This window comes from Lissotriton helveticus, chromosome 6 (assembly GCF_964261635.1).
Source record: "Lissotriton helveticus chromosome 6, aLisHel1.1, whole genome shotgun sequence".
In the NCBI taxonomy this organism is placed as follows: domain Eukaryota; kingdom Metazoa; phylum Chordata; class Amphibia; order Caudata; family Salamandridae; genus Lissotriton; species Lissotriton helveticus.
The window spans coordinates 1,062,719,168-1,062,745,709 of record NC_136067.1 but is presented as its reverse complement, the minus strand read 5'-3'; the positions used below and the strand labels follow the sequence as shown (position 1 = coordinate 1,062,745,709).

Here is a 26,542-nt window from a genome sequence, read left to right as displayed (position 1 = left end):
TTAGACCATATAAATTTGTTAATCATATTCTCAATCCTTTTGAACCAGATGTTGTCAAACCATAAAGGAATTGTTCGAAAGAGGTATAAAAATTTCGGCATGATTAACATTTTTATAATGTTCACTCTTCCAACCAGGGTGAGATGGAGATTGTTCAGTCTATCTAGTTTCCCCCCAACTTTCCGTACAATAGGGTCGATATTTAATTCAACTATCTTATCTAGTTCTGAGGTTATAGTTATTCCCAAATAGGTTCCCGTCCGTGCCACCCGAGGGTCCTGGCATAGAGTCTTGTTATTTTTTATGATTTGTGTTTTCCCAGTATTCAAAGAATACCCGGAGATCTTCCCAAAATTCTTTGCCTCCTGCTCCACATGTGTTATAGCCTCTGTGGGTGATGATGTTATGACCGCCACGTCATCGGCATAGGCCAATATTTTGCACTCCCCCCTAGGTGTAACGATTGGGGAAATGTTCCTATTTGACTCCAGTCTTCTAATTAGAGGGTCTAGATATATTGCAAATAGCAACGGGGAGCATGGGCATCCCTGTCTTGTGCCCCTATTGATCTTTACTTTGTCCGTTAACCCAGCATTAATTCTTATTGCCGCCACAGGCTCTCTATACAATGTTTTTAACGCTGTTAAAAAACCTCTCCCAAAACCAAATTTTTCCAAGACACTCCACATATATACCCATGACACTCGGTCGAAAGCTTTTTCGGCATCAAGTAGTAGTACCGCAAATGAATCCCCATCAGCCTCCGTTTTATCCATGAGGGTAATTAACTTCCTTACGTGATGTGTAGTCCCCCGTCCTGGTATAAAGCCATGTTGATTGTTAGTAACTAAAGGTGTTATTATACTGGCTAATCTTGTTGCAAGTGCTTTTGAATAGATCTTAGTGTCCGTATTCATAAGAGTAATCGGTCTATATGACCCTGGGTTAGTTGGCGTTTTCCCTTTCTTAAGGATAACCACAATTTCGGCCTCCGACCAAGTGCCTGGTATTGAAATTCCCGTCTGTGCCTGTTTCATAGTGTGTAACATATCCCCACGTATCTCCTCCCAGAATACCTTATAGAACTCTAGCGGGATTTTGTCCGGACCAGCCGCCTTTCCTGATGGTAAACTCTTCATGGCTGTTTTTACCTCCTCTAATTCTAGCATGTTATCAATCCTCTTCTTCTCTACTTCCTCCAGCTGTCCCCCCTCATGACCATTCAAATACTCAGTTATATCTTCAGGGTCTTTTATATCATTTTCAGAATATAAATCCGTATAAAAAAGCCTAAAGACTTCCCTTATTTGTTGTGTATTGGTTACAGTCGCTCCTGTGCTATCTTTAATTGCTTTTATCTCCCCAAAGGACACCTGCTGCCTAGTTCTAGCTGCTAGCATTTTGCCCACCCTTTCATTCAACTCGTAACAGTTCTCCCTATTTACTGTATATTGCTTGGCTGCTCTTTCTGCTAACTGTTCTTCCTCCTCCATTCGCAGTTTTACGAGTTTAAGGTATGCGGAGTTCGTTGGAGCATCATTATCAGCTTGATTGGTCCTACTGTTCAGTTCCTCCTCTGCCCGCAATAACTCCCTCCTTACCCCCTCACTTCTTTCTTTGTCCTGTTTCCTTTTCCTAGCCCCATAACTAATGGTCTCGCCCCTCACACCGGCTTTAAAACAATCCCACACTGTTCCTACGGGTGCTGTATGCCTATTAATATCCAAAAACTCAGTAATCCATCTCCTCATATGTTGGATATACGCTTCCTCCACTAAAAAAGCCTTTTCAAAGGACCACTCCGAAACCTTCCTTGCCTCTGTCATATCTTTCAGAGTAGTTATAAGAGGATTATGGTCCGATAACAGCCTTGGTATTCTTTCAATATCTATCCCATCCCCACCTTGGTTATTAACGAAAAAATAGTCTAGTCTGACACTTATCCTATGGGGTGCTGAGTAATATGTGAAACCATCCTGACCAGGGTTAAGAGTGTCCCATACATCAATCAAGCCATTATTTCTAGCTAAGTTAGCAACTGCTTTATAGACTCTTTTCTTCCTTCCCTTATACTTAATTGGGGGCCCCAACCCCAGCCCCAGTCCCCCTGCTCCGTTAATATTGAAATCTCCTCCTATCACTATAAATGGGGCCCAGGTTGCCAGCTCAATATCAATTTCCTCAAAGATCTCTGGATCATCTCCTGTAGACCCATAAATAGATCCAAAAGTAACCCACGTTTCTCCGACCAAGCATTCTATCAAGGCCCATCTCCCCCATACATCCTCCCATTTTTTCCTGGTGGTTACCCCTCTTTGCCTTGCCATAACCGCAACCCCCCTATTCCTACTTCCCTGCCTAGAGTATGCTAGAACCGTAAGACCCAACTGATCTAACAGCCTAATTTCAGACAGTTGTATATGTGTCTCTTGGAGTAATAGGAAATCTATTTTTAGACTTTTAATCAAAACAGCTGCCTTCTGCCTTTTGGTCTTGTCATTAAGGCCACAGACATTCCATGTCATTACTCGTATACTCATCCGGGGTTTTTAACAAAAACAATCACAATTTTAATCATATAAAAAAAAAAACAGGTTACACATTGTAGCCACGGCTTTATATAACACAACAAACACAAAGCTTCCTTCTGTTTCATTATTCCCCTTATTCTGCAGTATTTCCTGTATTATACATTTCTTATTTGTTTTACGCTCCTTGCCCCCCCCGTGTCTCCCACCCTTTCCCCCCACCCCGGCTATCCCACCCCCCCTACAGGCAAGTAGGTCCATCGGACCTAGATGTGACAGCTGCGTCTGTTTGGGTCCAACGCCTCCCCCCCCCCCGCTCTTATCATGTCAAAAACCCTCTACATAGAGAATGCTCATTGTTAACATCTACACATTCATATAACATTTCTTATGCTTCTGTAGAATTTATTCATAAGATCTGGAGAAAAATTTTTTTTTTTTTTTTTTTAACTTTTTTATATCCTACTGCTTTTATCGGGTAAGTCTACCACTAAATCCTGAGACTGTGCACTGCTCTGTGGGGTCCTTTCCTTAAGCCATGTCAAAAATTCAGCTGCTCTAACCTCAGAGTAAAAGATCTTAAACTGGCCGTCCTTAACCACTTTAAGCCTACTAGGGAACATTAGGTATGCCTCACACCCAATTCTCTGAAATGGAGCTATCAGCTCCCGGAGTCTCCACCTACGTTCTACCGTTGTGTGGCAGAAGTCAGGTCTAGCAAAGAACTCTATCTCCTGGTATCTGCACTTTGCTTGTGGTCTTGCTTTGGCCATTATCTCCTCTCTCAATAAAAAGTTGCCCACATATATTAAAAATGCTCTAGGTTTTTTTAATCCCTCACCCTTTCTCTGTGTGAAAGGGAACCTATGGGCACGCTGAATCTCAGCTTCCCAGTTCCAGCCTTTTATATCTGGGAGAGCCCCCTTGAGAAATTCGATTATATAGGCTCTTGCGTCCTGACCCTCCCTTCCCTCCGGAATACCTAGGAGTCTAACATTGTTTCTCCGCTGCCTATTCTCGAAATCTTCGAGTTTCCATAATACATCATTATTCATTTTCTCTTGGTCTTGTCTGAATTCCTTCCATCCCTTCATTTCATCTTCCAGGCACCCCGTTCTTTCTTCCACCTCTGTGACTCTCCCTGCCAACTCTGTGCACGCTTTATTTACCTTCCGAAGAGCGTTTTGTATCTTTTTACTTTCCTGTCTGGCTCTCTGGCTTTCTACCCTTGCCTCCGTCTGTATCTGTTTGAGCATTGAGTACATCATTTCAAACCCCAAAGGCGATTTTTGACATTGGGGCTGCCCCTGGTTTTGAGTCTGAGGCTCGGGTAGACCTTGCCTAACTCTCTCCTCAGTCAGCCGTAAAGACCCTAAGGGCACATCTTTGCTCCCGGCTCCCTCTTTATACAATTGAGATGTAGCTGCATAGTCCCAATCGAGCCTCTTTGCTACATCTATGGCTGCTGGGCTTATAGATCCTTTTGCTCTTCTCCTTTTTTTAGTCAATACCTTAGACTTATGCTTTGTTGCTGTATCCTTGTCAGAAGGCTCTCCAGATCCCGAGCCAGATGTAGATACAGTCTCTATTCCAAGTCCAGACAGTGTCTGGTCGCTTCCCAAATCGGCAATAGAGGAGTCCTCTGACTCACCCCCCCCAGCTGCCCCCACCTCCTCTCCTTCCTCCTCACCCTCATTAACAGAAAAAAAACATTCATCAGAAGGAGAACCAGTTAAAGAAATCACGACCTTAGGGTCAATACCAGTCAACTTGGTCAAATTATCATTTCCGTTTCCATCACCAGACCCCACAGCGCCTATCCCCCTCTCCAACTGCTTAGATGCGTTGATGTCATTACTCAGGCCCTCAATAGCAGCAAAGGTACTGGAAGCGTTAATTTTGCTCTGGTCTTCCCTTAATACCTCTGATAGTACCTCCGTCAAAATCATAGCATTGTCTGAACCCGGGTCTGTAAGCACAGTAATCTCCTCAGCATGGTGCGGGAAGCTAGCATTCTCTATATAGCCCTGCTTATCATTTGTGTAACTTGGGGCACTGTCATTCTTTCCAACATTCCCATTCCCGGCGGTTTTCCCAATATCAGGTAAAAGTTCCCCTCCTAACTCATGAGACTGTTTAGACTGTTTAACCTGTCCAGTGGGAGTCTCCACAATCCCCGCATTCTCTATCGAGACAGTTTGTGCCGGCTCAGCATTCCTGTACGCCTTCTTAATTAAGGCTCCCACATGTTCGGATTGTGTTAAAGAACTGGTTACCAATGAGTTGCAGTCTATCTCCCTCATATTAAGTCCATTATCTGGTCCGTTATCCGGATTTAGGGCCATAACATCGCCAAAGTCTGTCTGAGGAATAATTGCATGGGAGCTGGCTGCAATTACCGGGAAGAAAGCTTCTAAAACCAGTGGGTGCCTCAGGTTCCCCTGTTCGGGTACTTTTCCCCTGTTTCCTTTCGTTACCAATGCCGCCCTGGTTTTGTCTTTTTTTTTCAGCCTCTCCCCCACGCTACTGCCAGCCTCCTTACTCCGTATCACGCTCCTTACTTGATCGGTAGCTTGTAAATCCTCGCTCGTCTCCTGTGTCCGCATCAGCTTCTTTGTGCGGAGGTTAGCCGCCGGAGCGTCCGACTCGCTCCAAGCAGCCTTCTCCTCCCTCAGCGTTTTTGAAATCTTTGGCGCCATCGAGTGCCAGCTCGTAGATGAAGCCCCTGCTGAACTTTGTTGCCGGAGCCGCTTCAGCTGCTGCCACTGCCGGTACTGCTTTCTCCAGCCGCTTGCCTTCACCATCAGCTGACGAGCAGTAGCCAATGCTCGAGTCAGCACCTCCTCCACCGTCGAGAGGGCTAGTGCCTCCGCCCTCGCCTTCGTGGAAAACCACATCAATCGCCCTTCAATCCATTACGCTTCGTGGTTTGGGGGTCCGCTGTGCATCACAAATAATCCCTTTTTCAAAAAACCATCGCGGTCCATACTTCTCCTCTTTTTACTTTACGTGAAAAAACCTGAGCGAGGGAGCGGGTAAGAAGCGCGTCCTCACCCCGACAGACTGTCAGCGGCCATCTTGCCCGAACGATATTTTCTAATAAAATCAGTTTACTCCTAGTAACTCGTGACTTTTTTTAAGCGAGGCATAACCATGCAGAGAAAAGTTATTCAAGTAAAATGTAGGAGGTTGGGAGCACAGTGCCTCACATCCCAGCAATTAATTTTCCCCAATGCATCATGGTAAATGCAGTGCATGATAACACTTACTTCAGTAGTAGGGTGTCATTTTCCACCCTTGTTGGTGCAGCCTGTGCTGTGTAACTCCTGACACGTGTTTGTGGACTCCCTCCTTCATCAGTAGAGAGCAGCACGTAATTTACCATGATGCAATGCGACAAATTGAGAGCTGGGATGTGAGCAAGTGTGTTCCTACCTGCCGTCTGCTTGAAAAGGCTCCCTTGGGTTGCTACTGAGCTGAAAAGCTTGTATTGATGTACTTGCGCCCAGGGAGAGGTACAGAGACCTGAGAAGACCTTGGGCAGCATTTCCAGCTCCCGTACTCTTTCGGCTACAAGTAAAATGCATTTTGTAAAACACAAACATATCCAGAAGAATTAATTGTCTTTTACCAAAAAATGCACATTTCGCAAAGTAGCAGTGGGTACAAGGACAGCAGCACTGAAAAAGCCACCTTTGGATACTGGATATTTAAAAGTACACATAGCTGTGTACATGTAAGCTGTGTGTACTCAGCACTTCTTGAACCAGGAAGAATTCTGGTGGACTGTATACAAAAGAAAGGTAGAGCAACATCCACAGAAAAGCCACAGAATGCATCAACCCAGCTGGGCTCTCACTGTTCAGGGGGATACATCTGTATTCAGGAACATGTACATAAAGAACCCAACCCCACCATGATCAATGCACTTCACTGGTCAGCCTCCTGAATCCACATGTATCTAGAAGGGAGAAGGAATTAAAGTGTTGCTAGAATTTGACCATGTATGAAAGGAGTCAACCCAACTTAATTTGTAAAAAAAAAGAAAGACCAAAACAAGACAAAAATATTTTTTAAATGTTTTAAGCTTGAAAATATCAATATACCCCGATTCTTAGCTGCAATAAAGGACTGGCCAAAATTACTAGCCACCCGTCCAGACAGACAGAGACCAAAGCTTAGAAGACACAATATGACACCTTTGATTGGAGGCAAGTTACAGGTGTTCTGAGTCAGCATGACTACAAAACTTTAATAGAAAAACCCTGCTAAATATTTTCAGAAAAGAAACATAAAGACATAACAATTTAAAAATATTCCTTAATATGGTTCATAATTATTCTTATTAATGTGCTGAATGAAACACTGGGTTTGATAACAAATGCAGCCAAAAGAGACAAGTGGAAAGACTCTTCACAAGTACTTAGCTATCTAAAACATATCCTCAGCAAGGTTGAAACTCACCCCTAGCATTCCAAATTTCTCACAGAAGTTCCACCCGCAGAGGAAGTCAATTTCAAAGTTGTGGTTGAGAATGACAATGGCGCTCTCTTTCCCATATTTATTCAAACTCTGGAGGTCAGTGTAGAGGGTGCAATCAGTTCCTGACCACCACTCCAGCAGCATCACCAATTCTGAAAAGCAAAATTATAATTTTTTTCGGTCACATTTTTACATTTATGAATACAAATAAACACAAAAATATGTCCAAAACCCATGACATAAATAACGACATAAAACTTTCAGAGACAATAAATAAAAAGGCCATAGAAAGGAAGACCTTTTAGACATCATGAGAAAAACAATGCCAGGTTTTAAAAATACTTCTGGTCACAGTACACACACAAAGACGGATTCCTGGAGATTTTCCAAGCGAATGGTATTTCATACATGTATCTGTACATAAATAGACACTTATCAGGCCCACCAAGAAGTTATGCAAAGTGCATCAATGTATCTCGTTTTTATAGGGGGCAGGTGGTAAAATAATAAACATTTTTATGAGAAGTCTATTAAACGAAAAAAGGGCAATTCCACAAATTCCCAAATCCTAAAAAACAGACATCAGATATAGTAGTCAATAACATTCCGTATAATTTGTGCACAAGCAGGTCAGAAAAAATATGTGAATCAGTCAGGCTTGTAAACTGCAACCAAGAGTGGGAGTAAATTACGCATACTCGTGTCTTTGTGTGTTATATTCCGATTGGTAAATCTAATTAAACACATCAATCAAATAAATGCATGTTCACTTAACAAACAACCAACAAGGAAAAGTACTTATTTTGTAGTAATGATGTAAGTGATGCCCAAACAATGTCCAATCCCGAAGAAACCTGCGAATTCCAACGTTCCAGCTAAGCCACCACGCATCCATTTTCATCTTAATTTCCAGCTACCCTAGGAGTTGTAGATGTTAAGATGTCCAGGAGACCGTTTATTGGGTGGGAGACAACTAGTGATTTCACACAGTGGGTAGTGAAAAGGTTTGTTAACACGAAACACAATTCTGCCCCTCCCTCACCCATGAGGTAAAGAACAAGAGTAGCAGTTCAAGTGTCTCTTCCTTAAGAAACAGAGACAGCATGTAAGCCGCAACAATGGTACAGTAAGGTAGCAACAGTCCAACCTCCTTTCCCTTGGTGGAGAAGTGTGGCTCAATGGTTAGAGCGGCAGACCCTGATGCAGAAATCTAGCCCGGGACCAGGGTTCAATTCCCCGCCTCGGCCGGTCTTGAGCTCAAAAATTCCACGGACCTGATAATTCTCGCCTCGGTGCCTATTCCAGTCATGGAGTCCCACTCTGCAACTCTGGGCAATAGCTTGCTTAATCTCCACAACGGCCCCCACAACGCTAAGGATGCCTGGCCTCCACCTTGGGGGGGGGGGGGCCAGGAGTGGACACCTTACAGGGAAAGCCAGGATGGGTTCCACAGCGGTATTCGTACAAGCGCCTTGAGACCCTTGCGGGTGAGTAGTGCGCTATAAAAGTATCAATTTACATTTACATTTTTTACAGAACAGGTACAACAAGGTAGCAACAGTCAAAACTCCTTTCCCTTGCAGAATAGGTACAGTAAGGTAGAAACAATGCAACCTCCTTTCCCTTACCGAACAGGTATAGTGAGGTAGCAACAATGCAACATCCTTTACCTTACAGAACAGGTGTAGCAATGTAGCAACACTGCAACCTCCTTTTCCTTACAGAACAGGCAAAGTAAGGTAGCATCGATGCAACTTCCTTTTCCCATACAGAATAGGTACAGTAAGGTAGCAACAATGCAAGCTCCTTTCGCTTACAGAACAGATACGATAAGGTAGCAACGATGCAACCTCCTTTCCCTTACAGAACAGGTACAGTAAGGTAGCAACAATGCAACCTCCTTTCCCTTACAAATCAGTTACAGCAAGGAAGCAACAATGCAAGCTCCTTTCGCTTACAGAACAGATACGATAAGGTAGCAACGATGCAACCTCCTTTCCCTTACAAATCAGTTACAGCAAGGAAGCAACAATGCAAGCTCCTTTCGCTTACAGAACAGATACGATAAGGTAGCAACGATGCAACCTCCTTTCCCTTACAAATCAGTTACAGCAAGGAAGCAACAATGCAAGCTCCTTTCGCTTACAGAACAGATACGATAAGGTAGCGACGATGCAACCTCTTTTCCCTTACAAATCAGTTACAGCAAGGAAGCAACAATGCAAGCTCCTTTCGCTTACAGAACAGATACGATAAGGTAGCGACGATGCAACCTCTTTTCCCTTACAGAACAGGCATAGTAAGGTAGCAACAATGCAGCCTCCTTTTCCTTTAAAGAACAGGTATAGTAAGGTAGCAACAATGCAACCTCCTTTACTTTACAGAACAGATATAGCAAGGTAGCAACAAATCAACCTCCTTACTCTTACAGAAGAGGTACAGTATGTGTGAGGAAAGTGGTGTACTATATGGAGTGGTTGTGAGACCTCACTGTGTAATACGCTCACAATGCAGACTTGGGTCAAGTCAGACTGGTTTGTAAAGCCTTTAGCTCAATCCTAGGTAACTGGCTTTGAGCAGTTAGACTTAAACAAAGGAACAAGTGTAAACCATTTAGAAGTGTCAAAACAACAACATTAGAAATTCACACAACACGAAATAAATCCAGCACAGATGTATAAACACAGATCTTATGTTTATGATTTTTTTTTACACCAAAATAAACAAAATCCACCAGAGGGTTCCAGTGATATAGATTTTTAAGTAAAACGGAAATGACTGCTTTTCACTCAGAAAGCCAACAAGCATTGGTAACTACCACAGTTATGAAGTTGTTTTTGACTATTTCAGCCCGCTTTGGGCGACCAACCCCAATAGGGAGATGGTCAAGAAGACCAGTAAGAATTTCCAGGACAGTTACCTTTTCACCAAAATAGTCTCTGGTCCAGTTCCGGGCTCTATGGGCGAACCGCCAGAGACATCAACGGATTGGTCCTGACACAAGGGACACAGATAACTGAGGATGCTTTATGATGCTGTGCGGTCAAATGCGCCTTCCTGGGGCTACTCCTTGGTCCATTGTCCTGGTCAGGCGACTTTGGCCACAGGTGTCAATGTCCCTCAAAGTCCTCTTGGATCCAGCAAAAGTATAGTTGTCATTGGATTTCATTTGCGGTCACAACATAACTAGCGGTTCCTTTTGGTGATTCCAAGTGTATGTCTTGGGTGAACATACTGCACTCCGACAACTCTCCTAGGCCCAGCAGACTTGGGTTAAATTTTTGAGAGTCAGAACTCGGCTGTCCAGGCTGGACGTCAGCAGTCAGGGGAGAACAACCTATTCTGGCTATTGACTGGCCAGAACTGGCAACTACAGCTCCGTGGCCCTGGTACTGTAACAGGAAGACAGCCAACTGACTCTTGGAGTTCAACTGTTGTGCCTGGGGCTCGGGAGTGACTTTTCTACGAGCCAGTCCTCTCTTTGCTCGCCCAAGGATGAGCAGGTGCAGTCCAGCGGTTGGTGCAGTCTCTCTTGTCACGTCCAGGGAACAGCAGGGCAGTCCTCCTTCGGTTCTCTCTCCACTTCAGATGTAATCTAAGGACTGGGTGTCATATTTATGCCCAGAAAGTGCCCTCATGGATGCGGGGGTTACTGACCAATGGGCCTGATGATGACTTACATCAATGTCTGCCATCATCCCTAAGTGCAATAATCTGACCACTCCCAAGATGGCTGAACTCTTCTCTCAATGTGTGAAGCTTGGTAACGGACGCTTGAGGTGTGACTAACTGGGGGCTACATGCCCACGGGTAAACCGGTTTGGCAACTGCCTTCGCTGTCCCCAATACCAATGACTCTACCTGAACAAAAGAGCTGCCTCAAGTACTGTGTGTCCCCCAGTTGCCCTTTAAAGGTGACTTCCCCTGTGTGGCTTGCTGTCAGGGAGAGTTGACAACAGGGGTGGCTAGTAAGTATAATGGTTGGAGCAGGCTAACCCAGTGTTCATTTTGAGGCTGGGGGTCTGGGCCTGTAATCCACCTGCTCTTTTACAGTACGGGGATTGCTGGCTCTGCAGTGGGCATGTCGGATAAGTCAGATGCAGACAGCCGGCCAATCTGAAATTCACACTGAGCACCTGCCAATGTCATCCAGCAATCTGCCCCACCTTCCAATCACACTTGCGGTAATGCAGCCGGCAGCACACAAAATAAAAAATTAGAATGACCATTTTATTACTCTGTGTTTAGCTGCTATGCAGCAGGCGTGATGACACTCCTCCGCTTTAATGGAGGAGCTGCAGCTGGTTGACACCTCTTTCAACAGTAGGCCTCAATTGTTCCCTCTCCTGGGAGTCGTTCACACTTCTCCCCAGAAGGGCAGAAGGCTGTCTTGGGCAAACAGCCACAGGAAAACGTTGGCAACAGAGTGGCAACTTTCTAAAAGATGCTTTTACTTAAAAGGTACATTATATTTGACTTAGGCATCAAGTCAGGTTTAATGTGAAGATTATTTTGATGCCTGGAAGTACCAATTTTAGTATCCCCATTCAGAAGATAGCACAGCTGGGTTGTTAGAGTGCAACCCTGTACTCACCAATGGGACTACTAGCCTTTCCACAGTAAAACAAAATGTTGGGGTTTTTAGTGCTAGGGCATATAAAAATATACGTCCTACTTTTTAATATGCAGCACCCTGCTGTAGGAATTGATAGACCTTCTGTAGGGTTGGGTTACATATATTAAAAAAGGAGGTTTGGACATTGTCATTACTTTAAATGGCAAACTCTAGTTTAGAACTTTAAACTGCTCTACCAGCCCGCAGTGGCAGGCCGGGAGACATGTTTTTGTGTTGTCACACTCAAGTGGCAAAATACGTATTGTAGGCCTGTGGGGGAAACACTTTAACTTACAGGTCTAGGATACTCCTGTTACCATATACTCGGGACTTATACTTTACTTATTTCAGTTGGATATATGTAAATCAAATATATACTTTATGGGTCCAAGCACTAGTACTGAGGTCTAGTTAGCAGGCCTCAGTGCACTCGGAGTTGAAAAACAAGCAGCATCAGTCCAAAACTTCTGGGGTGATCATGGAAAAAAAGTCATTTCCTTACAGTAAGGTAGCAACAATGCAACCTCCTTTCACTTATATATCATGTACAGTAAGACAGCTACAATGCAAACTACTTCTTACCCGTCCAGAACAGTAGAAATGCCAATGTGATCCACCAACGGGTTGGATTAAAAGTAGCATAACAGACTCACGTCAAGCAATTTCACTTGTGTACTAAAAAGGGAAATGGAGATGAGTTTAGCATTGGGGGCGGGCGGGGCGAGGCAGTACCACGATCCGCACAGCAGAGAAGTCCAGGATGCCAGAGCCAACATCCTGACCTTGATACTGATCTTGATGGACGACACTGGAGGGCAAGTTGGCGTGAGTCTGTTACTCGGAGGGAGGGAGATTTGGGGGAAGGTCTTGGGCCTGGAAGAAGAAGAAAGGAGGAAGGAACAAGGGGGCAGAAAATAGGAATAGAACTGCTTCTGTGGGACAGGACATGAGTAATGCAAGTTAGAGGAATGGAAAAGGGCGACTCTGGTGACTCACTGCAACCACAATTAAATCCCAGCTACAATACAGCCAAGCCCGGAGATATGCACTCCTAACTTCACATCCCCTTTTCCACCCAATGTTTGTAGAGAAAGGGGCAGCTCCCAGCATAATGCAAACTCTGATGAGGTGGCGTGTGTGTGTAGGGTGACATAAGCCAAAAAGAAATAGCAAGCGCTTGAGGGTGAAGGGGATTTCGGTAAACAACCAGAGCCACCATGAATACAGCCTCAAAGTCAAGGTAGGCCGACTTCAAGTGAGAAGAGGAAAATGTAGGAGAAGTTAATGCCTGAGAATCAGGGCCGGGCAGGAAACCCAAAGCAGCCCTTGCAATTTTGTATGACTAGTCCCTGCCACCCTGGGGGGCAGGTACAAGTGTAAAGCACCGCTGCTTTTGTTACTGGGGGCAGATATTTCAGCACCGCTGCAAAACCGGCCCCCTGTAACAAAAACACGCCACCCCCCCTTGCTACAAAACTGGCCCCCACCCTCCCAGCCTCTGGGGAACATGCCAACGGCCGCTAAGGCCAGTTCGGCCTTGCTGAGAATGAATGGGAGCTCAAAAACAGGTAAGAGGAGGAAGAAGTAGGTGGCAACTGGGGGAAATTACCAAAAGCCCGAGCAACAACTGGTCCAACAGACAGCGGAGACTGGACAAGGTAGCAGAGGCGGTAGTCAAGACGTAACCCATGTTAGCAGAGGAAGAAAACGACCTTTTAAACAACAGCTACACACAAGTCTACATTAATGAAGGTCTTTGGAAGTATCCAGGGCGGTATTTACCTTTTCAAAGCAAAGTGTATAAAAAATGCCAGCATCACAAGGCCTACCACTAGCCACTCCCACAGAAGGCCAACCTTTTTTATTAGCAGATCAGGTACACACCTTACCAAATGGAAAATGGCAAACTATCAATTTCATAAGGAGGATAAATGCCCTACAATTACACTAGGTGGCTGCTTCCTGTTCCTGCAGTGAATTGGAATTAGTCATTTGGAAACTTAAACTTGTATGATGGATCCAGCTACTTCCTGCCATGACCTTCTTTCTTGGAAGGCATTTGAACAGTGTTCCCACCAGAGGCACAGAAAAGCCAAGTAAAAATAAGAAGTTTGATCGATTCCACTGAGGCACATAGTTTCATCCACTTGGAGGTGTACCGCACACTTAAACGTGGACAGGGATGAATGAATAAGTTCAGTGACATATTGAAATTGTAATCACACAAGGGGGCTTGGGGAGATTTTAGGACCTGCAGGAGCCAACTCTCCGATCATTAATCAGATCACAAAACAAGGCCCCGGTCCATAAAGGTAGGGTGGTCGAACAAATGACTGAGTGTACTCTTACACGCAGAGAGGGATTCCCTTTTAAGGACAGTTCCCCTCACACACCAAAGGTGTCATGCTTCATCTTAGGGGTGCCTCCTCGCATGAGAGACCTAGGGGCCAGATGTAGGTAGCCAAATACCGGTCGGTAACGGCCTGAAATCGGTAAAATTGGCCGTTACCGACCGGTATAGCGAGAACGAGATGTAGGTGATAAAAAAAAGACCGAATCGGTAAATATGAATCGGTAAATTACCGACTCGGTATTTACCGAGTACATAATTACCGAATCGTAATTTACCGATACGATAATTACCGAGTCCTTATTCACCGATTCGGTAAATAAGAAATCGGAAAACATGTCCATCGAGATGTAGGAAAGGCGAAAAATACCGAATTCATCGAAATTCGGTATTTAAGAGTCGGTATTTACCATGGACTGAAAGCAGGTGGTAACCATGTGCATGCTATAAAAAAGGGCCCAAAATGCAACAGTGTTGGCAAAATGGCGGCACTCTATGCGATTGCGAGGAGGCGAAGGCTACAGGCTGCAGGTCTGAGGGTATGGCAAAGGGAGGAGCAGGTATACAGGCAGAGGATCACTCTGTTCCAATTGACTGAGCCTGAGATACTCCAGAGGTACAGGCTGCACCCCACTACCATCACGGACCTAATAAGGGACCTCCACCCATACCTGGATCATCCAACACCCAGGGCCCACGCCATCCCTCCCCATGTCCAGGTGCTGTGTAGCATACACCTGCTTGCCTCTGGGAGCTACCAGAGTGTGATAGCTGCAGTAGGAGGTGTATCCCAGAGCTGTCTGTCCCGTTTTTTCAGGAAATTCCTGGATGTCATGACTAAGAGAATGGGACATTACATACAGTTCCCTGACACACCTGCGGAACTTGCCAAAACTAAAACAGACTTCTATGGACAGGCACACTTCCCGCATGTGATAGGCTGCATTGATGGCACCCACATTCCCCTATGCCCACCTGCAGCCACCGAACACATATACAGAAACCGTAAGTCGACGCACTCCATCAACGTGCAGGTGATATGCAATGCAGGGAACATCATCACCGACATAGTTGCCAAATTCCCTGGCAGCACACACGACTCCTACATATTCCAGAACAGCGGAATATACACCCGGCTACTGAATGGAGATTTTGGAGATGGATATCTGCTAGGTAAAAATGTTGTACACACCCTGAAATGGATCTCATCTAAATGTGAAATGTGAATGTAACTCATGTACCTCTCCTTCTCTCCCAGGTGACAGTGCATATGCCCTGCGTTCCTTTGTGCGGACACCGTACCTCAACCCAACCAACAGAGCAGAAAGGCGTTACAATGTGGCACACAGGTCCACCCGCAACATAGTGGAGAGAACCTTTGGACTCTTGAAGAGCAGGTTCCGTTGCCTCCACAAAAGTGGAGGTGCGCGACAGTACACCCCCATCCTGTGTTGCAAAATAATAGTCACCTGTGCCATTTTGCACAATCTTGCTACCAAGGAAGGCACAGAGGTGGAGTTGACACATCATGAGAACATTGATGACGACCAAGAACATGCAGGGCCCCAGGCAACAGGACCTGCCGCACTAGATGGTAGATTGAGACGGACAGAAATAACAAGACAATATTTCTAGGTAAAGTATGACACATACACAGGTATACTTCATGACATGAGTAGTTTAATCAGCACTACCTCACCATAGTCACATCTGAAGTGGATCCATAAATGTACGTCAATGTAATTGGCTGCACATTCTCAGTTTCAGTCACTGTGTGCAGTTGAGTCTGTCTCCCGCATAGGTCAGTGCTTGCGTCCTCGCACTACATTGCGGGATTTTGGTGCCTGTCCTTCAGTTACCCTGCTGGTGCCTGACTCCGCATGGCTGTGCCTGCCGCTCCGGCGCACCGCCGGTACAGGTGTACTGGAGCCACTCCTGCTGGTTGACCCCTCAGTCTCCTCCACACCCGTGTCACCAGCATTGCCTGTGTTGGAGTTCAACATCTGCTCCATCGCAGAGGTCACTCTACCCATGCCCCGTGTTAAGTCCGTGCAGCAGTGCTCTATTGCTTCCTGCATTGAAATGGAGCGTCTGCAGAGGAGTGCTGTATTGGTTGCGAACCTATTCACGGCCTTTGTCTGTTGGCGCATGTCATGTCGTTCCCTGGCGTGCTGGAGATGATCCCTGTCCAACTTGTCGGAGAGAACTCCCATGTATGTTGAGATGTCTGTGATTCCTTGTGCAATCACCTCCAGACTAGATGCCATTTGGCTTATGCCCTTGTCCATGTTGTACATTTTGGTGTTCAAACAGCGAACCTGCCTATGCATGGCTTGCAGTGATTTGGCCTGCTGGCGTTGTACTTTCACCATCGTGCCCTCCAGGCCACAGAAGACGCTCTCCCCTTCCTGGCCCTCCCCACCCTCACGTGCCCTCCTGCCAAGGACACTGGTGCACGCTGCGCCTGCAGCAATAGTTGGTCTTGGCCTGTCAGCCACTGGTGCACTCTTTTGGGGGACATCTTCCTCATCCTCTGATTCAGAAGTCTGCAGGATCCTCTGTGGGGGCTCCGAATGGCTACTTTCCCCTCCCGGCATGGACCCTCTGGACATTGCACTGGGTGTGTCTGTGATGTCAGGAGTTCCAAACAACAGAGGGGACATTGGGACAGGTGTAGTGAGTGGGTTTGGAGATGATGGCTCACGGGTGGGATCGTTCCCTCCTTCTCCTGCGCTGTGACAACTTTTCCTCTTTTCTTTCTCCCCTCTTTTAGTTGGTGCTGCCCTCTCCTCCCTCGGCGGTGCTGAACTGCGTGACGACTCTCCTGTGGAATCAAATTGACATACGGTCAATGTTGTTGTTTGTCTGTGTGTGGTTCTTAATTAAATAGTCTGCACACCTTTGCACAGTCCACATTGCTTGTTTTGTGATGTGTGTGGCATGCCTTGCTGAGTCATGTGTGGTGTACTTAGCATCTATGTATACATGACTACGTCTACCATGATGCATTGCTGCCACAAAATCTGAACTCTTCTGCAGTGTGATGTGTGTACACAGTGGGGTACAGGGTTGGGTTGCTGGGGGTGGATGTGGGAACATGCCTCTTACCTTGTTTCTTGGCTGCTTTCGCTGTGCTATCCAGGTCTCCTATCCCATGGATGCATTCTGTCTCAATGGTGGTTTCCACTAGCTCCTCTATTGGTGTCAGTTTTGGGGCTTTGCTTCAGCCACTCCAGTCAAACCCGCATCCTTTTTCTGTGCAGCTATTTTTTTCTTCGTCACGATGCGCAGGTCATACCACCTCTTACGGATGTCCTCAATCTCCCGGTGGGTGACACCAATGGCATTGACTTTTGCCTGAATGGCTATCCAAATGTTCCTCTTCACAGTCTCTGCAACATGCAGAGACTGTCTCCCAAATATTTGGCTGTAGTTGCTCACTATTTCATCCACAGCCACCTGTAGTTCCTCTGGGCTGAACTTCAGCTTCCTTTTCCTCTCACCACCATCCTTCCTGTGTCTCCATTCTTTCACTCTGCTTGCCTGTGGATGCTCTGCTCCTCTCTCCTCTGAAGAATTGTTTGTTCTGTTGGTTTCCACCTGCATGGGTGTGGCCACTCCCAGGTACTGGGGTGGGGTGCTTCACTCTCATTGGTTGGATTCACAGGGCCTTGGTTGTGGGGTGTGTAGGCTGTCCCTGATTGGTTGGCAGGCTCACATGGCGTGTTTCAAACTCCCGATTCGGTAATTACTGAATCGGTGAATTCCGAATCGGTAAATTCCGATTCGGCTTTTTCCGATTCGGTGAATCCTATTCATTCCTATGGGCCATGTGGCCCATAGGGATGCTTGGGTTTCACCGATTTGGAAAAAGCCGATTCGGATTATTCCGATTCGGTAATTACCGATTTTGGTTACTGAGTCATAACGATTCGGTAACTTTTACCGATTTTTTTCCTACATACCATTTACCGATTCGGTATGAGTCGGTATTTTTGAATCGGTAAATGGAAATTACCTACATCTGGCCCCTAGTCTCCACGTGTGTTACAACCCTCTCGCTACGAGGGAGGAGCTCAGGGATGTTTTTGTATGAGGTGGGCGGGTGTTCTAAAAGCCTTTGTGAGCTTGGTGTGTTGGAAAGAAGTGCAGTGCTGTGATGTGAATGGTTAAAACTGGCTACGGGGTTAGCTATGCTGCAACTTTCATTCAGCTACCCGGTGTCAGGATTAAAAACAGAATATGGCTGGCAACGCTGGTGCCATCATTAGAGGCCTCTGTGTTGTATCAAGACCAACATGTTTCAACCAAAAGACCTAAACTAGTGTTGCGTCCTTCTTCAGGGTCAGTAGTACAGCTACTGCAATAAATGAGTACAACGTGAACAAACATGAAAAAACACGTGCGACAAATAATGGTATAATTTTGAACCAGTGAATTTAGCTGTTCAGTGTGTTCAACGCACAACCACTTTTGGTTTGTGCAGTTCACCACACTGTCCCGGCATAAGGTACGTACACCACAACCACGGTTGGTGGGGTCCCAGGACCCTGGACGTGCGCTACTAGGTCCTGGGACCCCACCAACCGTGGTTGTGAGTTGAACACACCCAATCGCCCATGCACAGTGGGTCGTGTTTATGCATGGACAATTTCATACCCAGTGACACAATAAGTGGGAGTGTATCTTCATAGGAGAAACCAATTCGAGTGTCTTTTCAAGTCTCCACCTCCATGGACGTTGTTTTGCATATTTGTCTTTTATGTTACTACTGTTAATTCAGTACATTGATTGCGCTATGTAAGGACTTTTTTTTAATATATTAATTTTTAATGACAATGGGCCAGATGTAGGAGCCAAAATACCGGTCGGTAACGGCCGATTTCAGCCGTTACCGACCGGTATTTAGGATTTGGCATGTCATTTACAGAATCGGTAAATTTACCAATTCGGTAAATATACAGAATCGGTAAAATACCGAATCTGTAAATTTACCGATTCTGTAAATGAGATGTAGGTGGCACTTCAGAAAGTCCCACAGCCCGTAAGAGTCGGCATTTTACCACCCAATCCTATTGGGTAGTAAAATACCTAATACAGGTGTTCATGCACATCTGTGCATGCACACCTGTGCAATGTGACACACAGACATGCCCTTAGGGCATGTATGTGTGCAACATGTTAGACGTGCCTGTATTTGGGGTGCTAGAGGGTGTCAAAGTGACACCCCCTGCACCCTTGCAGAAATCGGTATTTACCGAATCGGTATTGCCCATTGATTCCTATGGGCTTCAAGGCCCATAGGAATCAATGGGCAATACCGATTCGGTATTTACCGATTCGGTAAATACCGATTTTTACAGATTCAGTAAATCGAATAAAGATTTTACCTACATCTCCCTCCTTCTATTTTACCGATTCATAAATACCGAATCGGTAAAATTCGGTATTTATGAGTCGGTAAAATAGAATTACCTACATCTAGCCCTATATAATTAAATGATCTATGTGTTTTTTTCAAAATTCCCTTGGTATCAAATTAGTTTGATTGTTGTGACTGGATGTGAGTGTATTTACTTTTTAGCGATTCAGCAAGGGGAAACTCTTGTGCTGTTCGGTTGCTTAAACCCTGTCCCATAGGTCTGAGGAGTGCTCTCTATTTTCCACTTCTTTGTTGAAGTCGGCTTTAGCTAATTAGCCTGTAATAGGTGTCTTCTCAGTTCAATTTCACCCTACTGCTTTTCAACTGAAACTGTACATTTGCACACAAAATGTTCATACTGTGCCTCGGCAACCTATTTGTGTGGTAAACCTAACCTGACTGCCACTCAGTTTATTTAACAGCACTTTTTTAGCTTTGACCATAAAGATGCAAAGCACTAACTTAGGCAAGGATGGAGCAGGTTGGTCGAGGAGTGACGCTCCTGTGATATCTCTGTCCTGGCAAAACGTGTTTACATTTGTGGGCAGTTTGCTAGCAGGCGAATCTGTAAGTGCAATCAAAAGGCCACCTTGGAAGAGTCATTATTTTATAAATTAAAATGAATGTGTGCTGGTGCATAAGCAGGCTCATGCAGCTGCCCCGGCAATGTAGGGCCCCCCGAATACTTGAAGAGCCCCTCAACCATTCTAGGTGGCGGATGTATGACGCTAAAACTCATACTTTTACAACGTATACCATTACAACGAAATTTTTACAACGCAAAAACTATTACAACGCATGTATTTACAACGCAGGTACATTTACAACGCATACCATTACAACGTAAGTATTGGTAAGTATAATTATTTTTTTTATTTTTAAATAATTAAAAATAATCTAATTTAATTTAATTTAATTTAATGTAATGTTATTTAATTTAATTTAATTTCATTTAATTGATTTAATTTAAATTTTATTTTATTTTATTTTTACCCTGTACCACTGTACCCCAAAAACCCAAAACTGACCCTGAACCCTACAAATACCCCTGTACCCCAAAACTGACCCTGTACCCTAAAAATACCCCTTTACCCAAAAACCCAAAACTGACCCTGAACCCTAAAAATACCCCTGTACCCCAAAAACCCAAAACTGACCCTGAACCCTAAAAATACCCCTGTACCCCAAAAACCCAAAACTGACCCTGAACCCTAAAAATACCCATTTACCCAAAAACCCAAAACTGACCCTGAACCCTAAAAATACCCCTTTTCCCAAAAACTGAAAACTGACCCTGAACCCTAAAAATACCAAAAACTCAAAACTGTCCCTGAACCCTAAAAATACCCCTTTACCCAAAAATTGAAAACTGACCCTGAACCCTAAAAATACCCCTTAACCCAAAAACTGAAAACTGACCCTTAACCCTAAAAATCCCGTTTACCCAAAAACTGAAAACTGACCCTGAACCCTAAAAATACCCCTTTACCCAGAAACTGAAAACTGACCCTGAACCCTAAAAATACCCCTTTACCCAAAAACTGAAAACTGACCCTGAACCCTAAAAATACCCTTTTACCCAAAAAATGAAAACTGACCCTGAACTTTAAAAATATTTCTTAAAAAAAACCCAAACATATAAAATTTAAATTATAATTATATACTTACCAATACTTACGTTGTAATGGTATGCGTTGTAAAGGTACCTGCGTTGTAAAAAAATGCGTTGTAAATACATGCGTTGTAATAGTTTTTGCGTTGTAAAAATTTCGTTGTAATGGTAGTGCGTTGTAAAAGTTGCGTTGTAAAGGTTGTTTCCCTAGGTGGCCCCATTTAGCCCAAGACCATGGAATATCTGTGAGATCTGCGACACTAATGGCGCCCCTCTTCACATTTTGCAGGGGGTGGCATCATTGTGCCACTGAATGTGTGGCACGAAAAACAGATAACCGCCCGCCTGGTCTGTTTTTGGTTGTGGAACTTGTGTGACATGGACATGTGTAATGGGTAGGATGGGACTGGTTATGATTTGAATACATTTGCCACAATAGGACAGATGCAGTTCTACGCTGTTTAGGATATAGTTGGGGGATATGTGTCAGCTGAGGGGGATGGCGAGTCCCAAGCAGGCGCATCAACCCCTCAGGTAGGGGTGGTAGGCGGGAGCGCAGAGCAGGGCCTGTGGAGACAACTTTGGGGACTGCTGCAGCATGTTAACTTGAGAGACGAAAGAGTTTGGGGCATGCTTGGGTGAGGTGGCTATGGCAAGAATGGGCATGAGATGCAAAAGGGTAAAATAAGTGTGGGGGTGAGAGATCCTTGGGGATGGGTTTGGCATCTTGGGGGGGTATTTTTTAAGGGGTGGGGGGTTTGTTCAGATTGTTTACTATCTATTAGGGAGGCTTGAGTTCTTCATGTATTGTATGTTAATAATTTTGGAGATACTGCAGACCTGTTTTAATAAAGCGGCCTTTCTCGATACAGTGGTCTGTGGTTGATGTGTAATCATACCCGAGACGTATTTGTAAACAGAAGCGTTGTTGTATGGCTCGGTTTTATAATACAGTGGAGTTTTCTCAAAACTATTTCTTTCATTTAGTTCTAATTACAGAACTGTTTGACATTGAGACTACGATATTTTGGGGTAAAGCTCTTCTCCTGTACATGCAGAGAAAAGGCAAAGAACCGAAGAAAAACAATAGTAAACTGGGACAATGGGAATGATGACACTGACTGAAGCGATAGGAGACCAGTGGGGAGGGAAAAGCGATCATGGGTGTGAGGGAGGGGAGGGGGCCCAGTAAGAAAATATAAAGGATCGGCAGAAAGGAAAGGAGAGGGGAGGCAATAATAAGAAGCAGGACCTTAGGGGGAAGTGAGGGAAAGTCAAAGTGGAGAGGGAAAGCGATGACAGGGAGCCAGGGAGAAGGGTAGGGATAGTGGGAAAACACTCAAGGGACGGGTAGTGAGGGAGACAAGGATTTTCGTTTTACAACAGATCCCAATTGTTTTAATTTTTGTGTCATTTAACTCATTAACCTTTTTTTATTAAATACATTTGTTTAGGAATTGTAAGCAATGTATTTCTTAACTGTGATGTTGTGTTGTGGTTGTTGCACATGCGACTGGTCTGCATTCTTTAAGCCTGATCTACATAATTGGAGTTGTACAGAAGCTCTTAAGATATTATGAAGTGAAACCTAGTAGATGCAAAGGCGATACTTACACTTAAAATACTTTCTCGGATATGTTTTGCTGACAACATAATTCCCACTCTTTTCTGGGAATAAGACATATAGGGGCTGATTATGATGTCAGTCAGAAAGTGTCCGAATGGCATACGGGTCGGCTGTATCCGATTTGGAACCCGTCTTGCCAACGTATTCGGAAAGCGTTCTGACCAACCGATTACGATAGTTGGAAAGCGATCAGATTTTTTGACTCTGTTCCGAATGGCATTGAGAATAACCGAGTCGTTCAGAGCCGACTCATACAGGTCTACGGACCGTGTTTCCGACCAACGTATTACGATGTTGGATTCGGACAGCCTTTCTGAACCAGTTGTTCCGACACGGATTGGCTGTCGGAATCCGACTTTGGGGACCCGTAGCAGGGCCCCCTTACCCAGAGCCTTTTGAATGTGGCTCTTGGGGGTACCCATGGGACCCCTCTTTGCAACCATGCACAGTGTGGCAGGCACTATGGGGTACCTGCCACAGGGTGCACGATTTTCCCCACCCCCCGTCTTCAATGGGAGCCTGTGTATTCGGTCAGAACACAGGTTCCCATTGAAGTCAATGAAGGTCCGACCGAATGGTATTCGGAACCATCACAATTGGTCGGTCGGACTCCCAGAATCCTATTCGGTCAGAGACAATTCAGAGGCCAATTTGTTTGGAATGACTTCCTACTGACATCGTAATCCGCCCCAAAGTGTTCTAAGAATCTTTTAACCAAAGGCAGGGACATGTGAATATCTACCTTTTCTGTAATGGATCGTTCTCTTCAGGAGTTTCCCCGGTTGCACTGGTTTGGAATGATTTCTCTATTTTTCCACTCTAAATCACTCTACTCCACACCACTCGGCTTCAATCTACTCCATGCCATTCGACTCCACTCTACGACACGTCATTCCATGCCAAACTACTCCATTCCACTCGACTCAATTCAATGCCACGCCACACAATGCCACTCTATGCCACTTCATAATACGCCACTTCATAATACGCTACTCCACTCAACTTTAATACACTCTACTTTACGCCACTGTACTTTGCACCACTCCTCACTCTGCTCTCCTCTATCCCACTCTACTCTGCTCTTCTCCCCCTCCTCTACTCCACACCACTAACGTTTAGTCCTGCTGAAAGCAGCCATGCTGCTGTACGACATGGCTAAAAGACATTCCAAAGTCAATAGCCAAGGCTTGTATTTCTAATTGTCTCTGATCTTGCCCAGCAGCATATGCGTTGGTAATTCTGTATGCAAATAGACATACATGTGACAGTAGTTCACTCTGTAGGCTAAACATCTCATACACATATATTGGATTGTTCGCACCGCTATGAAGGTATTTCTTGTAAGTGGAAAACTAATGCCATTTTCGAAGTGGTCTGAGAACCTTTTGAATCTATCAGATCTTGTGGTTTCCCCCAAGTGCTTTGCAGCAGGATTGCCTACTCTTACCTACTTCCCTGCCAGAGAGAACCTGCATTTACTGCATGCCATGTTTTTGGTCTTCTGCGTTGTGGCCACAACTTTGACTTGCTACTGACATTAGGTAATGTATTCTAGGCAGTAACGAAGAATACCATTTTGAGATGGGTTTGGAATGCCTTCTTTTTAGGTAGAAGCCTACCAGACAGAGCGGCAGTCTAGATTGTTGTAGACTAATTGTGGACATTACAAAAGTTTCCCTGGGAATGCAGTGCTCCCATTGCTTACCATTGGCTTTTTATTTCACAGTTGCTAGCTTTCTATTTGCTGGCTTTATTTGTTTTAGGTTGTCCAGTAGGTCTTTGTCCCTTCTGTGGGCATGGCCTATTTACTGTATTCTTCCACTTGTGCTCTCTTTCTGTAAAAAAGGCCTTTAAATTTTGTTATCATCTTATCACATTTACTGTACATTTAAAGACAGACTTCAATTGTTTGGCCTGATCTTCAGAGGGATCTTGGTGTTTACTTTTCTTTCTCTGACTTCAAAGTGAGAGGATCTATGTGACAACCTTGCTGTGAGCACACAACATAATTTAAATGTTTGTATATGAACTGTGCAGATTTATCAGAAAATATCAGAATGAGGAAAGCACAAATGAAGCACATTGTTTGTAATTCTTCTGAAGTGCAGTGGAAACAAATATTTTAATACAATCAATACAAACCAGTTTACTAGGTGATGAAGTTTCCACATTTGTGTGCTGTATACTTTTATCAGTAAAACTGTATATCTCTGCAAATCTAATGGTCATTGCAATTGAAAATGTGTTCTCTGTATTGTCAGTATACTACCACACCATGCATACTCCACACTACGTGATACCACTTTACACTACTCCACTCTACGCCCCTTACTTTTAGCCATGCAAAACAGCCGCCACACTGCTGCACAATATGACTAGAGCACAATGGCAAAGCCCATAACGATTGCTTAGGCGAGACCTACTGGCATTGCCAATACTGGTTTAAAGTTCAGCGCTTTCATGCCAGGGAGTCAGATTGTGTAGGTTATCATGTCTGTTGTCTTGGGTGTTGAAAGTGCACCATGCCAGGCAGGGTAAAGGTCTGCAGCATGGGGGCTAAGCATTAGCAGGTATGGTAGTTACTTGGGCTAAATCAGAGTCCCATGGAGACAGCTTGAATGGCGCCATGAAAAATGGATGATCGATCTTCTTTGTCTTGGAGGTTTCCATCATGCCAGCCTGATACATTGAACAGGGTAGATTTGCAGAGTGGGCCTTGCGTCTACACAACTGTTGTGTTTTGTCTTTGTTCTTTCACACATTTGGTGCCATGCAAAGTGGGGACTAATTGCAGAACCTTTAATCTATGTAGTGTCCTGCCTGACACGTTCTAGTTTCTCAGCAGGCACTGGTATTTCCAGCCACTCCCTCGAGGGCTAGACACACATGCACCCCACACCCATCCATCACAGGCGTCACGAGTGACGTGACCCTGTTAATAAAAGGGCCCGAGTGCACGTGCTCGTGGCCAGTTCCAGTACAGGGCTACAGTGGACGTGTGGTCCTTTATCAGGATTTGGGCCTAGTGGCCCAAGACGCCACAATCTATAATAAATGTTTGGGTCTACTTCAGTGGTTCCTAAGTTTTACTCTGTGCGTCGACTCTGAGTACCAACGTGCAACCTGGAAGTCTTGAAAAAGTAAGATTGCTGCAAGACTGAAGGCTCGGCCATGGTAAAGAAAATTGGAGCACAAACACTCTTTCCATTTCCTCATGATACCATAAATACTCCAGACACGTATTTTTTCCCAGTATGTTACATTCTGCTTTATTTGCTTTATTTTAAATTCGGGTATCTTTTTTCAAGGAACCACTTTTCACTGCTATGTTAAGAGCTGGAAAACACGATTTGCTTGGAAAAAAATACACGAGGTGTTTCTGCAGTGGCTGAGGTCGAGGGTGGGGTTGCTTATGCAACAAGGCTGGTTCTATTGTACAGTGCTCCGACACCTTCGGGTAAAGTCCGCGCTTTATAAAAATGCATTAAATAAAATAAATAAATAAAATAAAGGCTGTCTCCAGCTGCGCTTCTGTAGGCGTCTGTGTTCAGCATGGCTTTCAGTAAGCCAAGACCAGTATACAATACCCAACTCAAAAATGTTTCAGTCAGTCTGATTGCCTGCGTCTGGTTTACTATGCAATTAATTGAGCCCAGACTCTGTCCTATAGAAATAGCCTATATTGCTCTTGCTGGGCCAAAGACAGCATGCAGAACCCAGCTCAGCCATTCCAAAGGCGGCTATTTTTAAGGAACTTCCAGCACTCGTGTTTTCTTTTGTTTCTTTCCTCTGGTTTGCCTCGCGACAGCCTCCTTCTCCTATTCTCTAAAAAAAATCCTACTTCACATTCTTCGTCCGTCTATAGTTTTCAAACTTGCACCCTTTCACTCTCTTGTTCCACGATTT

At 44.7% G+C, this 26,542-nt stretch overlaps 1 protein-coding gene across 2 annotated transcripts in view; it reads right to left on the bottom strand.

The window, feature by feature from the left end:
• Positions 1-26,542, bottom strand: part of AGPAT4 (1-acylglycerol-3-phosphate O-acyltransferase 4) — a 425,215-nt gene that overhangs the window by 164,018 nt on the left and 234,655 nt on the right. For both annotated transcript variants that reach the window (XM_078646933.1, XM_078646932.1), the window contains exon 3: positions 6,993-7,162. In XM_078646933.1, the coding sequence (XP_078503059.1) occupies positions 6,993-7,162 (170 nt within the window). The remainder of the gene's footprint in view (positions 1-6,992; positions 7,163-26,542) is intronic.